The 15,648-nt window shown below is 49.2% G+C and overlaps 1 protein-coding gene across 1 annotated transcript in view; it reads right to left on the bottom strand.

Annotated features, from left to right (window-relative positions):
- Nucleotides 1-6,758: 6,758 nt before the first annotated feature.
- The window catches only part of arid1ab (AT-rich interactive domain 1Ab), a 77,566-nt gene continuing 68,676 nt past the window's right edge, over nt 6,759-15,648 (bottom strand). The window contains 7 exon segments of the mRNA XM_061741219.1: nt 6,759-8,700; nt 9,929-10,059; nt 10,132-10,945; nt 11,028-11,124; nt 13,410-13,529; nt 14,600-14,729; nt 14,813-14,985. Of these exon segments, the coding sequence (XP_061597203.1) occupies nt 7,030-8,700; nt 9,929-10,059; nt 10,132-10,945; nt 11,028-11,124; nt 13,410-13,529; nt 14,600-14,729; nt 14,813-14,985 (3,136 nt within the window). The 3' untranslated portion in view covers nt 6,759-7,029.

Raw genomic sequence — 15,648 nt, 5'->3', positions numbered from 1 at the left:
GGGGGGGGCAGATGAGTATCTGCTCTTCCCAGCAAACTGTGTTTCCACCAAACGGCCACTAGAGGGCAGAACAGGACAAGCAGCGAGACCCAGTCACTGAAAAGAGTTGCAGTGTTTTCTTCACATCTCAAACCCTCAGTTGACCAAAGGGTTTTCAAGCTCAAACCAAGTAGTAATCACCAAATCAAAACTGGTAAAAGCTGAGCAAACATTTTTAAAACTCAACTAAACTTTATTTATAAAACACTATACAACCACAGCTGAAACAAGGTGCTGTACACAAATAAATAAAATACAGGAACATAAGACAATTAACAAGAAATAAATACTAAAATAATTGTTTATTGTTTTTAAAACTAATTAAAAACAATAAGTTGGATACTCCCCTCCTTGAACCGCCACCTTACTGTGGTGGAGGGGTTTGTGTTCCCGAGTGATCCTAGGAGCTATGTTGTCGGGGGCATCACGCCCCAGGTAGGGTCTCCCATGGCAAACAGGTCCTGGGTGACGGGCCAGACTAAGAGCGGTTCACAAAGCCCATCATGAAGAAGAAGAAGAGAACAAGGACCGCTACGTCGCCCGGATCGGCGTCACCGGGGCCCCGCCCTGGAGCCAGGCCTGGGGTCGGGGCTCGCTGGCGAGCACCTGGTGGCCGGGTCTTTGCCCGTGGGACCCGGCCAGGCTCAGCCCGACACGGTGACGTGGGCCCGCCTTCCTGTAGGCCCACCACCCGCAGGAAGGTCCATGAGAGGCCGGTGCCATGTGATCTGGGTAACAGTCGTGGCAGGGCCTCGACGACCCAATCCCTGGACCAAAACCCTCACAGTGGGGACATGGAATGTCACCTCGCTGGGGGGGAAGGAGCCGGAGCTTGTGCGTGAGGTTGAGAGATACCGGCTAGAGATAGTCGGGCTCACCTCCACACATAGCTTGGGCTCTGGAACCAGCTCCTTGAAAGGGGCTGGACCCTCCACTACGCTGGAGTTGCCCAGGGTGAGAGGCGGCGGGCTGGTGTGGGCTTGGTTATAGCCCCTCAGCTCAGTCGCCATGTGTTGGAGTTCACCCCGGTGAACGAGAGGGTCGCTTCCCTGCGCCTTCGGGTCGGGAAAAGGTCTCTCACTGTTGTTTGTGCCTACGGGCCGAACAGCAGTGGGGAGTACCCGGCCTTCTTGGAGTCCCTGGGAGGAGTACTGGATAGTGCTCCAACTGGGGACTCCATTGTTCTACTGGGGGACTTCAACGCTCACGTGGGCGATGACATGATACCTGGAGAGGCGTGATTGGGAGGAACGGCCTCCCCGATCTGAACCCAAGCGGTGTTTTGTTGTTGGACTTCTGTGCTAGTCACAGTTTGTCCATAACGAACACCATGTTCGAGCATAAGGGTGTCCATCAGTGCACGTGGCACCAGGACACCCTAGGCCGGAGGTCAATGATCGACTTTGTTGTTTCATCTGACCTTCGGCCGCATGTCTTGGACACTCGGGTGAAGAGAGGGGCTGAGCTGTCAACTGATCACCACCTGGTGGTGAGTTGGATGCGCTGGCGGAGGGGGAGGTTGGACAGACCGGACAGACCCAAACGGATTGTGAGGGTCTGTTGGGAACGTCTGGCCGAGCCCTCTGTCAGGGACATCTTCAACTCCCACCTCCGGGAGAGCTTCTCTCGGATCCCGGGGGAGGCGGGGGACATTGAGTCCGAGTGGACCATGTTCTCTGCCTCCATTGTCGACGCGGCGGCTCGAAGTTGTGGTCGCAAGGTCTCCGGTGCCTGTCGTGGCGGCAATCCTAGAACCCGGTGGTGGACACCGGAAGTACAGGATGCCGTCAGACTGAAGAAGGAGTCCTACCGGGCTATGTTGGCCGGTGGGACTCCTGATGCAGTAGATAGGTACCGGCAGGCCAAGCGAGCCGCAGCTTGGGCGGTCCTGGAGGTAAAAACCCGGGTCTGGGAGGAGTTCGGGGAGGCCATGGAGGAAGACTTTCGGTCGGCCTCGAGGAAATTCTGGAGGACCGTTCGGCGCCTCAGAAGGGGGAAGCAGTACTCTGCCGGCACCGTTTATGGTGCTGGTGGGGAGCTGTTGACCGCGACTGGGGACATTGTCGGACGGTGGAAGGAATACTTCGAGGATCTCCTTAACCCGACTGACATGCCTTCCACTGAGGAAGCAGAGAGTGGGGACTCGGGGACATGCTCATCCATCACCCAAGCCGAGGTCACTGAGGTGGTTCGTAAGCTCCTCAGTGGCACCGGGGGTGGATGAGATTCGCCCTGAGTACCTCAAGTCTCTGGATGTCATAGGGCTGTCTTGGTTGACACGCCTCTGCGACATTGCATGGAGGAAGGGGACAGTACCGCTGGAGTGGCAAACCGGGGTGGTGGTCCCTCTGTTTAAAAAGGGGGACCGGAGAGTGTGTTCCAACTATAGGGGGATCACACTTCTCAGCCTCCCGGGGAAAGTCTACTCCAGGGTACTGGAGAGGAGATTACGGCCGATAGTTGATCCTCAGGTCCACCAGGGACCAGGTCTCTGGTGGACCTGGTCCCCAGTCTGGTCCCTGGTGGACCTGGTCTTTGGTGGACCTGGTCTCTAGTCTGGTCTTTGGTGGACCTAGTCCCTGGTGGACCTGGTGTCTGGTGGACCTGGTCTCTAGTCTGGTGTACCTGGTCTCTAGTCTGGTCTCTGGTGGACCTGGTCTCTAGTCTGGTCTCTGGTGGACCTGGTCTCTAGTCTGGTCTCTGGTCTGGTCCCTGGTGGACCTGGTCTCTGGTGGATCTGGGTCTATGGGCTCAAATTAAAGCCATAAATATTTTGTATCTGTAAATAAACTTTGTACTTGTAGAAATATTTTGTGCGTGTGCAAAACATATTTGTACTTGCAAAAAATATTTGTACTTGTAGAAATATTTTGTGCATCTGTAAAACATTTTTGTAGCTGTGGAATTATGGAGCCAAATCAAGGCCAAAAGTTTTGCTAATTTGAAAATAAAATTTGAACCTGAAAATTCTTTTTTACAGTTTCAATTTTTTCGGTATCAGATCTTTTTTTTTTCAGTTTCAGACTTTTGGCCCCGATCTGGCGTAGGGGTGGTGGCATCAACTGAGAGGGGCGTGGCATCATGAGTGACAGCAGAACAGAGAAGGCGGGGGACGTTCCTCAGTCATGTTGCCTTCAGGAAACGTAGGTTGCAGAAGTTATCAGTAGAAGTATGATTCAACACTGTATATACACCATATTCACGTGATTGGCAGTGGAAAAAACGGATATTAGTGACACATTTCTGTTTAAAAAGCTGTTTTAGACCGTACTTGGTAGTATGTGGAAGTGGGAAATGTCAAACTTTAAAGTGTGGCTGTTGAACTGTACAGTCTGGCATAGTTTATTGCTTTTATACTGCGATTGGTGCCAAGTACGGTCTAAAACAGCTTTTTAAACAGAAATGTGTCACTAATATCAGTTTTTTCCACTGCCAATCACGTGAATATGGTGTATATACAGTGTTGAATCATTCTTCTACTGATGAACTTCTGCAACCTACGTTTCCTGAAGGCAACATGACTGAGGAACGTCCCCCGCCTTCTGTTCTGCTGTCACTCATGAGGCCACGCCCCTCCCAGTTGATGCCACGCCCCCCACGCCAGATCGGGGCCAAAAGTTGAAACCTGAAAAAAAAAAAATGTGAAATTGAAAAAAAAAAAAAGATTTGAAACTGAAATAAAAAGTTCTGAAACTGAAAAAAAAAAGATCTGATACCGAAAAAAATATTTTAAACTGTAAAAAAAGAATTTTCAGGTTCAAATTTTATTTTCAAATTAGCAAACCTTTTGGCTTTGATTTGGCTCCATATGGAATTAATTCGTCTGTGAGCAGCATTGGATATACAAAGCTACAAATTTTTTTTACAACTACGAATTATGGCACTGTTTTGACGTGCCAATAATAAGAGCCAATCAGCGATCTTTGGCACGGGTTTCAAAGCGTTTCTGGAGAGCCAATCAACACATTGCATCGCCTACTGACGTCGCCGCCATATTGGATGTTCAAGACTGCGCTGTAAACTAATACAAGTAAATAGACTTATTTTCATAAAGCGCCTTTCTACAAAGAAATGTACGTTTTACGTCTCATTTATTCATTCACACACGCACTAATATACTTGGGAAACAGTTAGGCACCAAATATAATATATTTCATTTTCTCAGAAGGCAAAAATAAGAACTTTATTGATCCCACATAGGAGTAATTCATGTTATATCAGCTATAGAGAACAAGGTAGTGCCGAAAAACAATATATATCCCTCCTCACAAAAAATAGAGACATATTTTTTCATCAACAAAACAAATAAAAAAAAAATTCAAATAACATATTTGAACCATTTTTCAGACAATAAAATAATAATAAAATGTAATGTAATGTATAAAAATGTGAAATATGCTTTGTTAATGAGAGAATATGTTTCTCTATTTTTCTTATTTTTGTGAGGGGGGATATATATTGTTTTTCGGCACTACCTTGTTCTCTATAGCTGATATAACATGAATTACTCCTATGTGGGATCAATAAAGTTCTTATTTTTGTCGTCTGAGAAAATGAAATATATTATATTTGGTGCCTAACTGTTTCCCAAGTATATTAGTGCGTGTGTGAATGAATAAATGAGACGTAAAATGTAAATTTCATGTAGAAAGGTGCTTTATGAAAATAAGTCAATTTACTTGTATTAGTTTACAGCGCAGTCTTGCCACATCCAATATGGCGGCGACGTCAGTAGTCGATGCAATGTGCTGATTGGCTCTCCAGAAACGCTTTGAAACCCGTGCCAAAGATCGCTGATTGGCTCTTATTATTGGCACGTCAAAACAGTGCCATAATTCGCCATAATTCGTAGTTGTAAAAGAAGTTTGTAGCTTTGTATATCCAATGTTGCTCACAGACGTACAAATATTTTTTGCACACGCACAAAATATTTCTACAAGTACAAAGTTTATTTACAAATACAAAATATGTATGGCTTTAATTTGAGCCCATATGGGTCTAGTCTGGTCTGGTGGACCTGGTCTTACCTGGTCTGACCTGGTCTGACCCGGTCCTGGGGGTCCCCGTTCTGACCCGGGTCCAGGTCCAAATGAAGGCACAGAGACGTCTTACCAAGATTTAATGTACATTTATTCTTAACACGTGAACATATAGTATAAAGATTTCATACGGAATAAATGATATTCATTAAGCCAAAAAAGGGGATTTACATCAAGTCTGTAGCTACATCTGATACAAATATGCAGAATCCGCATCACTGAGGGGGCAGGGCTGGGGGCGGGGCTTAGGGAGGGGGCGGGGCTTCTTCGTCTGGGACGAGCAGATGAGACGTGGCGGTTCCGGGTCCGAGTCCGGGACCAGAACCAGAACCGGAGATTAAAAACGGCGTGGAGCAACAGAGAGGTGGAAATGTACAACGTGGTATTTACACGGCGGCGGCGCGGCGGCGGCGCTAGCCAGTCCTGCAGGCGACTTCAGTATCGGGGTTCGAGTCATAGACATAAATACGTAGACGCCCCATCGAGCTGCTGCGATACGTCAACGACGCCGCCATATTGGATGTGGCAAGACTGCGCTGTAAACTAGTACAAGTACATGGACTTATTTTCATAAAGCGCCTTTCTACAAAGAAATTCACGTTTTATGTCTCATTTATTCATTCACACACGCACTAATATACTTGGGAAACAGTTAGGCACCAAATATAATATATTTAATTTTCTCAGATGGCAAAAATAAGAACTTTATTGATCCCACATAGGAGTAATTCATGTTATATCAGCTATAGAGAACAAGGTAGTGCCGAAAAACAATATATGTCCCCCCTCACAAAAATAAGAAAAATATTCATCAACAAAGCATATTTTACATTTTTCAAATAACAAAATAAACATATTTGAACCATTTTTCAGACAATAAAATAACAAAAAAATCTGAAAAAATGGTTTAAATATGTTATTTTGTTACTTGAAAAATTTAAAATATGTTTATGTAAAATATGCTTTGTTGATGAGGAAATATGTATTCTTTATTTTTCTTATTTTTGTGATTTTTCTTTATTTTTTGTGAGCTGATATAACATGAATTACTCCTATGTGGGATCAATAAAGTTCTTATTTTTGCCATCTGAGAAAATTAAATATATTATATTTGGTGCCTAACTGTTTCCCAAGTATATTAGTGCGTGTGTGAATGAATAAATGAGACGTAAAACGTACATTTCTTTGTAGAAAGGCGCTTTATGAAAATAAGTCCATTTACTTGTATTAGTTTACAGCGCAGTCTTGCCACATCCAATATGGCGGCGACGTTGACGTATCGCAGCAGCTCCATGGGGCGTCTACGTATACATGTCTATGGGTTCGAGTCATACAATCAAGGGACGACGAGGTCGGGGTGTTGTCGGGTCGCCGGGCTCTGGGGGGGAGGGGGGGGGCCGCTCAGAACCAGACGGGTCTAGAACCGGGTCTCAGTGTGGAACAGTATCGTTACAGTATGTTTACAGTTGTACAGTACAAGTCCTGCCAGGCTCCGCCTCCGTGATGTCACCGGGCGCCCGGCCAATGGCGTGCTCCCTGGGGGGCGGGGCCAGGGCCTCCGTAGCCCCCCCCCCGAGCCGGGTCTGGGGCAGCACCCGGGCCCTCCCCTCCCCCGGGGGGAGGCGGCGGGCCCAGGCCCCGCCCCCGGCAACCAGCCCAGGCCCCGCCCCCGGCGACAGCGGCGAGCTCTGTTTTCTTAAAAAACAAAAAGAAAAAGGAAAGTCGGTCCCGCAGGGCGCTAGCGGCGGCGAGCTCCGCCCCCCGGGCCCCGCCCCCTCCGCCGGCGCCGCGGCGGCGACTCCAGACGGTGGAATCCAAGGTGATTTTGCATAAATTAAAAAAAAAACAAAAAGAAAAGAACAAAAAAGGCAAGTTTTTCCATTCACTCAAAGACACGCCCCCGCTCGCCAGGGGGCGGGGCCTCCCGGGGGGCGGGGCCTCCCAGCGGCCGTCACGACTGGCCGATCAGGTACAGTACGTCGCAGATCACCTGGGACACCTGCGAGTTCATGAGCGGCGACACCGACACGTCCAGCAGCCGCGACTCGTACAGCGTGAACTCGGAGCGGTTCTCCTCCACCCGCGCTAGCGCGTGTAGCGCGCGCGCCGCCCGCCGCATCATGTCCACGCTGGTGGGCTCGAAGGGCGCGGCGGCCTGCAGCTGCAGCAGCGCCCCCTGGCTCTGCTGGTACTGCGTGGCGGCCAGGCTGTCCTCCAGGAAGCCCAGCAGGTTCCCCACGCTGCCCTTCTGCACGGCGATGGCGCGCGCCGCCACGCCGTCGCCCTGCGCCAGGTTGGCCAGCAGCACCACCGCCATCTCGCGGCACGCCGCCGCCTTGCGCTCGCCCACCAGCCGCACCAGCGTGCTGCACAGCTGCTCCAGCCGGCCGAAGGGCGGCGTGGCCAGGATCAGGTCCACGTTGCAGTCCTGGATGCTGAGCTTGCTCAGGGCCTCCAGCACCAGGCGCTGCGGGGACAGCAGCCCCAGGGGCCCCAGCGAGGGCAGCGGGTCCAGCGCCGCCGCCGCCGGGCACACGGCCCAGTGCAGCAGCCCGTCCAGCAGCGGCAGGCAGATGCTCTCCGGGTACAGCGACAGGTCCAGCTGGCCCGCCACGTTGGCCAGCGTGACCAGGGCGTTCTCCCGCAGCGCCTCCAGGCAGTCCCACCACCACTCCTCCGCCCCGCCGCCGCCCCCGCCGGGGCCCGGCCCGCCGCCGGCGCCGCCCTCGTCCTCGCCGTCCTTCTCGTAGGTGGCGGGCGCCTGGCGCCGCTCCGGGTGGCGGTGGTGCAGCAGCACCAGCCGGCCCAGCAGCAGCAGCAGGCCCGGGTGCCGCGACATCTCCAGGTCGTTGCCGGGGACGAAGGACAGGCTGCGCACGATGTTGGACACGCAGACGCAGCGGCGCGCTAGCGCGTCCTGCCAGGACGCCGGCGTGCTGAGCGGCGTCTCGTCCTTGCTGTGCGGCTCATCCTCCAGGACGGCGAGGCGGCGCCGGTTCTGCGGGTCCGGGTCGATGCCGTTCTCCTTCTGCGGCGCCTCCGCGGGCACCGGGAGGGCGTCGTCCACGGTGACGGGGACCGGTGCCGGGCTCTCTGGTTTGCGTCTCCGGTGCCGGAGGAGGTCCAGCCGGCTCTCGAAGTGGGTCTGGATGTGCTCGGTGGTGTCGCCGCCGCCCACGCTCCAGTGGACCAGGCCGCTGCTGAAGCTCTGGCGCTGGCCCGGCCCGGGGACCCGCCGCTGGAACGGGTTCTTCCTCCGCACCAGCTTCAGGGGCAGCTTGTCGAACTTGCTGGCCTGCCGCGGTTTCTCCGGGGCGGCGGCGTCCCTGGCGGGCCGGTCCTCGTCCCCGTCCCTCGGCGACCCGTCCTCCTCCTCCTCCTTGACCCGGACCGGCGAGGAGGAGGACGGGTCGGGCGTGTCCTCCTCGTCCTCGTCCTCCTCCTCCGTGTCCACGTCCTCGCCCTCCGGCAGCAGCAGCTCGTCCTCCGAGTCCTCGGCGGCGTCCGGGTCGATCAGGGTCCGCTGGCTCGGGTCCCCGACCTCGTACTCCTTCAGGATCCCGAAGATCTCGATGAGGCAGCGCCGGAAATACTCCACGATCAGCTCCAGGAACCCGGGCAGCTGCAGAGAGACGGGCCAGAGGTCAGAGGTCAGGCTGAGGCTCGGCATGAGGGGGGGATGAGGATGAAATTGAGGAGAAGAATGAGGAGGATGGGGGAATGAAATGAGGGGAATGATGATGAGGGGAATGAGGAAGAATTTGAAGAGTTTGAGTAGGATGGGGAATGAGGAGGAGGAGGATGAAAAGAGGACATACTTTGCTACAAACTCAATTTCATTCCTACCCTCACCCTACATCCGCCGAAATGTCTGGAATCTAGAAGCCAATTTTTGTTTAGGTTTAGAGGTGTCAAAGTCTGGAATAGTTGGTACCAGATTGCAAACAATTGTCCATTTTCAAAAGTCGCTCAAGAGAACATTTAATTCAACAGTGTAGTCAAGAACAGGGTTTATACAGCAATCCTTATGTTAAATTTAATACCAATTTAATACCTTTTTCACTACCTTCAGATTTTTTTTAAAAACTGTCACAACATTAAGTGTTAATCACGGACCTTTTAACATTAATACAGATTTTGAACTATAGAATACTATACAGAACAGATTTATAGACTCATTGATGTTGACCAGATGTTTCACATTTATTTCACTTTGTGAATGACAATAAAAAATAGACTGATTAAAATGTAAAAGGTAAAAAATAATACCAATTTAAAAAAAATAATACCTCTGACAGTGAATTTAACACTTTTAATGGCCTTAAATTTGGCCATTTTCATTTATCACTTTATAATACTTTTTAAAACCCTGCGGAAACCCTGAAGAAAGCTCTTGCTTTTCCCACTGTTAATGCTCTTTTGTACTTTGTACTACAGCATAATATTCATATTTTTCATGATCATGTGAACATAAGTCTACAGTATTTTTTTTATTTTCATTCATGTTCTGCATGCAATTTTTTATGATGTATTATTTATTTTATTTTTATGATTTTGTATCCTCATAACTATTTTGTTAAATGTTATTAGGTGGGGGCTCCTCATAAGCCTACTGGCTTGCTCGCTCCTCCCTCCACAGTTTCTTTTAACTGCACTTATTTGTGTGATGTTATTTTTTTTTTATGTGCTAAAAAAACTAAACTAAACTAATGAGGAAAATGAAGATGAAGATGAGAAGAGGATGGAGGGAATGAGAATGAATTTGAGGAGGATGAGGATGAAAGGCTCAGCAACAGTAACGGTTTTGAACCAGTTCTGTAGCGGTTCTGAACCGGTCCCGGCGGTCTCACCTGACACAGGTTGAAGGTGGTGATGCTGCCGTCGTCGTACAGCAGGATGTTGATGGTGTCCAGCGCCCAGGTGCTCTCGGCCAGCAGCCCCGACTTCAGCGACATCATGACGCGCCACGCCTCCGGGGTTCCTGCCGAGAGAGACACAGGTCAGGGTTTGGACCGGGGCCCCGCAGAACCGGGTCCGGGGTCGGGGCTCCTACCGATGTCCTTCATGGTGAGCCGGCGGCGGGGCTTGAGGTGCGGCTGCGACGCCTCCACGGAGCCCGGCGGGAAGGCCAGGTCCCTGCGGATCAGGGGCTGCTGCACCGGCGCCTGGCCGATGTGCGACGCCGGCACCGGGGGCCCGGCCTTCTGCACCTTGATGCCCGGGTGCATGTAGGGCGACTTGCTGGGCGACGTCCGGCTCTCCAGGGGCCGCGGCATGGGGGCGGGGCTGGAAACCTGAGGAATGCTGTTCTGGGGGGCGGGGTAGCTGGAGGGCAGGGGCCGGCTCATGGGGGGCCCCGACCCCACCGGGCCGAACGGCGGCTGGCGCTGGTGGCCGGGCCACTGGCCCTCGTGGTTGATGCGCTGGTCCGCCGGGATCATGTCCTCGGAGCGGGTCATGGCGTGGTACCCGGGGCCCTGGCCCGGGACGGGGGGCCCCTGCCGGTTGGGGTAGTTGGCGTAACCCATCTCGTTGCGGCCCTGCCACACCGGGCCCTGGGGGCCGTCGGGACCTGAAGGCATGGGGCTCGTCATCATCTGGGGGGGCATGGGGGACTGGGAGTTGGGGCCCGCCGAGGCCGGCCCCCGGTCCCGGCCGAAGGGGAAGGGGAACTGGCCCTGGGGGCCCGGCGGGCGGCGCTCCCCCCCGGGGTAGGTGTTGTACTGGTTGTACAGGTCCTGGGGGGCCTGGTGGCCCGAGGACGGGGGCCCCGGCTGCTGCTGCCCGCTGAACGGGACGCTGTACATCTCCCCCTCGTGGCGCTTGGCGGGGGGGCCGTAGCCGCCGTCCACCGGGCGCTTGTAGTTCTGCAGACAATCACAGCCGTTATTACCCACAATCCTCTACTCACGTCAACGCTGCGGCGCGCGGGGGCGGGCGAGTCCTCACCGGTTGCTGTTGCGGGTACATTCCTGGCTGCTGGGTCGGGTACGGGCCGCCGGGGGGGGCCCCCTGGCCCGGGTACTGGTTGGTGTAGGACTCGTGCCTGCAAACAACAACACAAGTTCAGCCCTGATCTGATCCCTCTGGTGTTCCTCAGGGCTCCATCCTGGGGCCGGTACTCTTTCCCCTACATTCTCCACCTGGGAATCATTCTTAGAGAACATCTCTGTTCACTGCTATGCTGATGACACGCACATTTGCATTAAAACACGACTCTTTTAAAAGTTTACTAATCAAATCAAAATGTATAAAGCACCTTTCATACATAATAGGGCTGGGCGATATGGATCAAAAGTCATATCTCGATATTTTCTAGCTGAATGGCGATACTCGATATATATCGATATTTTTTCTGTGCCATAATTGGGGTTTCCCCCAAAGCATTATAGCATAGCATCTCTGTTAGCTTAATTTTTTTCTGAGGCAAACCCTTAAAATACAAAGCCTCGTGCCAAATGTCACACAGGTACCTTTATTAACAGAGGTGTGCACAATATCAAAATGTATAAAACAAATGAAATAAAAATAAACTGCCTGCATATATACAATAAAAATGCTTCTTGAATAAAATAAAACAAATATCCCTTTCCTGCATAACAATTAAATTAAAATACACTGTGCAATTAATACAATGTAGACAGTAACAGGCAGACTTTTCCACTGAGGTTGACAGTTGTGCAAATAACAAAACATTTGTGCGAATCTCAAATAAAACATTCAAGTCAATTTGTCACAAAATAAGCTATATCAAAATCATTTTTTTATTTTTTTTAAATCGATATAAACGATATTGTCTTGTACCATATCGCGTTTGAAAATATATCGATATATATTAAATCTCGATATATCGCCCAGCCCTAATACATAAAATGCAACAGAAAGTGCTTTACATAAAACAAATACCAACATAAAATGTATTAATGCCCCGCCCCCCTCCCCGCACATACACAAGCACACCACAATTCACCCAAGTTACATACAGACACGCACGTAGACACATGGTGTAGACTGTCTGGAGGACATCAGAGCCTTTAAACTTTTTACACTTTAATGAAAATAAAACGCAGGTCCTAGTTTTTGGTCCCAGTGCTGCCTGTGACTCAGATGTAGATCCAGGACCCCTAGAGCCACATGTCAGAAACACGGCCAAAAACCTTGGTGTAGTTCTGGACTCTAGATTTTACAACTGCATTCATTTCTTTCTCCATTTTAAAGTTAGTTTCTTCCAAGTTAAAACCTTTTTATCTTTCAGGAACTTTGAGAAACGTATACACGCCTTTGTTTCTACTGCTACGCAGGCGCTAGCTGGTCCTCCCCGTCCCGTCTGCAGCTGCACAGACGTCCAGCTCCTTCTATGGCTGTTTTTAAATCTCTTCTTAAAACTAATTTTTACGCACTAACTTTTAACTCACCATTATTGTTATATTTGAATGTGTTTTACTTTGTTCTGTTTTGGTTTTTCTTTCTCTTGTCCAGCACTTTGGTCAGCGATAGAGGGAATGTGCATGACGTCACAGATGCAACTTCACAGCGGGTTTCGCCCACTGAGTGGCAGAAAGACTGAGTGGCAGAAAGACTGAGTGGCAGAAAGACTGAGTGGCAGCTTAGACTTTCAGTTTGAACTGGAAAACATCTAGAATGGGAAAGAGCTGTTGTGCGATCCACTGTACTCAGATTTAGCAAGAAATCAGAGTTATCGTTTTACAGACTGCCGAAAAATAAACTTAAGAGAGACAAATGGATCGCTGCAATTCACAGAAACAACTGGATTCCAGACACCGAAACGTGGATTTACTGTTCCCATTTTGTATCAGGTAATGTTGGATTCTTGGGTAACTAACGTTAAACGGTCAAATCATAAAGTTCGGTTTCCTCATCGCTTTAATTTCTACAACAAATCCTGCCTTGAAGTAGGACCAAGCGTCAAGACTTTTGTACGCCTTCAAGCTTTGCTTCGTGTATTTCCCCCGGCGTAGAAATTAAGTACATATAAATATCAGGAAACTCGATTCGTGGCCAAATATTAATGTCCATGGACCACTGGTTCTTGGGGTAACTGTACGGGTCACTGTCAAGTCCAACTGCTTTTAATTTAAGCCCATAATCGGCTGTTATCCCGTCTTCTCCACTAGTTGCAGCTGTTTTTGCTGATGTTTTGCCACTCGGTACGAGTAAAGGGGCTGGTCCAGTGGGGAAGTGACGTCAATGCAGACCCTCTCTAGTTGTTTTTAAAGTGCTTCATAAATAAACTTTAACTTGATGTAGAGCGGGTTGCCACGGCAACCGGCAGGTACTGCCCGGCCCGACCCGGCGCTGCCAGGAACCCACCGTTGCTGGGGCGGAGGGCGGCTCGGCGAGTACATCCCTGCGTCGGTGCCAGACGGCATCATGTTGGGCTGAGGGGCGCCGGGCCCCATGCTGCCGTCGGGACCTAGGCCCGGTTCCGCTCTGCAAAGCCCAGAAACGCCAGAATCAGTACAATGAATTATTGGATGGATTCAAATGGTTTCAACTGAACAAGCTTACTCTTAATATTAAAAAAATGCAACTTCATGATTTTTAGTAACAAAAACAAAACATTTCCCAAAGAAAAATCTAGAATTATAATCAATGGCTCTGAAATTTGCCAGATTACTCATACCAAATCCTTGGGTGTCATTATCGATGATTGTTTACATTGGAAACAACATATTGATACGGTATGCATGAAATCTATGAAGATGCTTGGTATTTTGAGAAAAGTTTGTCTTTTTGTTCTTCCTTCCTCTCATTTAACTCTATTATAGCTTAATCTTCCCTCATCTTAATTACTGCAACATTGTTTGGGCTTCGACACATTCAACATATATTAATAAATTATTGATAATTCAAAAAAGGTTTCTCAGAATGATATCACATGCAAACAGGTATGAGCCATCTGCTCCCCTTTTCATTAGATATTCATTATTATCAGTCAATAAAATTAACATTTTTCAAACATGTTTATGTTCAAATTTAAAAATTATATACAAGATCTTCCTTCTTTTCATAATTTCTTTTGTGTTAATTCATTTCAATTCATATTCATTCTTATGCCACAAGGCACAAAGATGATTTTAATTTACCGTTTTGTAGAACATGGAAACATCAATCTTTCCCCCACTTGTGGAATTCACTCAATAAATCTCTTAAATCATCACCATCCTTGCCAATATTCAAAAAAACATTTAAATGACTTTCTTATTGTTTCATCTTTGTAGTGTTCATTATTTGATCTGAGTTACATTTTCTTTTGTTTTCTTTTACTCCCCCTTGTGCAGCTTTTGTTTGGTTTTTTATTCATATATGGAAAGGATTCTATATAAGCCACCAGGCTTTTTCCTTTCCTTGCATATTATTTCATTGTTTTTTAATTTTTTTGTTCAATTTGTCTTATATTGCTAAATAAATAAACTAAACTAATCTAAACTAAACATAAACTAAATCAGTTCTGAGGAGGTCCGAACACAGTGGGACCGGGGGCCCGGTCCGGTGCTTACCTCCGGTCGTATCCGTAGGGGTACTGCTGCCTCTGGCCCATGGGCATGTTCCCCATGGGGCCCGGCGGGCCGCGGTTGTACTGCTCTCCCATCCCGCTGTTGGGCCCCGACGTCATGAACTGCTCCCCGGCTGCAAGAGAGACACGGTCAGGTCCATATCTGGTTCTGCTGGTTCTGCTGGACCTGCTGGGTCTGGGGTTCTGCTGGTCCTACCTTTCCTCATGCCTCCGAACGGGTCCTTGCTGGACTCGTACGGGCCCATGCGGCTCATCATCTCCGGGCCCATCCCGGCCTGGAAGCCCTGGGAGTTGGGCGTCATGGCGTTCCTCCGGGAGAAGGCCGGGTCTCCTCCGTCAGCAAACGGGTCCTGCAGGTTCACGCTAGTCCTGCACAACCACACGGGGGGGGTTAATCCGGGTCCTGGTCTGGAGGGGCCCCTTACAGGGCCGGCCTTAACACCCAAACTTTAAGGGAGGGGGGTGAAGACGAGGAGGAGGATGAGGATGAGGAGAAGAATGGAGAGTGATGAGGGGAATGAGGATTATGAGAGGAATGAGGATGAGGAGGACAGGAATGAGGATTAGATCTGAAACGATTAGTCGACTAATCGGATAATTAGTAATTTTTTCGTAAATTTAGTATAAGGTTGCTTTAATTATGTGGCAAATGATAATAAACACGGGAAAGATGGGTACTTAAATGAAAAATAGATATTTTATTCAACTTTGCTGCTGTTCATACAAGAAGTAAATAAAACCGGCACAGTGATCAGTCAGTGTAGACATAAATCCATAAATAAATAAACCTTTGTCCATTATTTTTCATTTTTTAAGGACAGGCAATTGTGTTATATAAAAAATAAATGATAAAATAAAACGTCTGGTATTTTTTTCTCGATCAAGATGTTAAAATGGGTTCTGGATGGCAGGACGAACTCTGGGTTGAACTGGTGTATCATTTGTTGAAACCCGTCACCATCACCATGGAGAGCTGCTCATATCACAGATCAGCTGCAGTATTGATCAGTTATTGATCAGTGAGGGCAGTCG

The sequence above is a fragment of the Cololabis saira genome, chromosome 15 (assembly GCF_033807715.1).
Source record: "Cololabis saira isolate AMF1-May2022 chromosome 15, fColSai1.1, whole genome shotgun sequence".
Taxonomy (NCBI): Eukaryota; Metazoa; Chordata; class Actinopteri; order Beloniformes; family Belonidae; genus Cololabis; species Cololabis saira.
The sequence above is the reverse complement of the archived record's forward strand: the minus strand, read 5'-3'. Positions and strand labels throughout refer to the sequence as shown.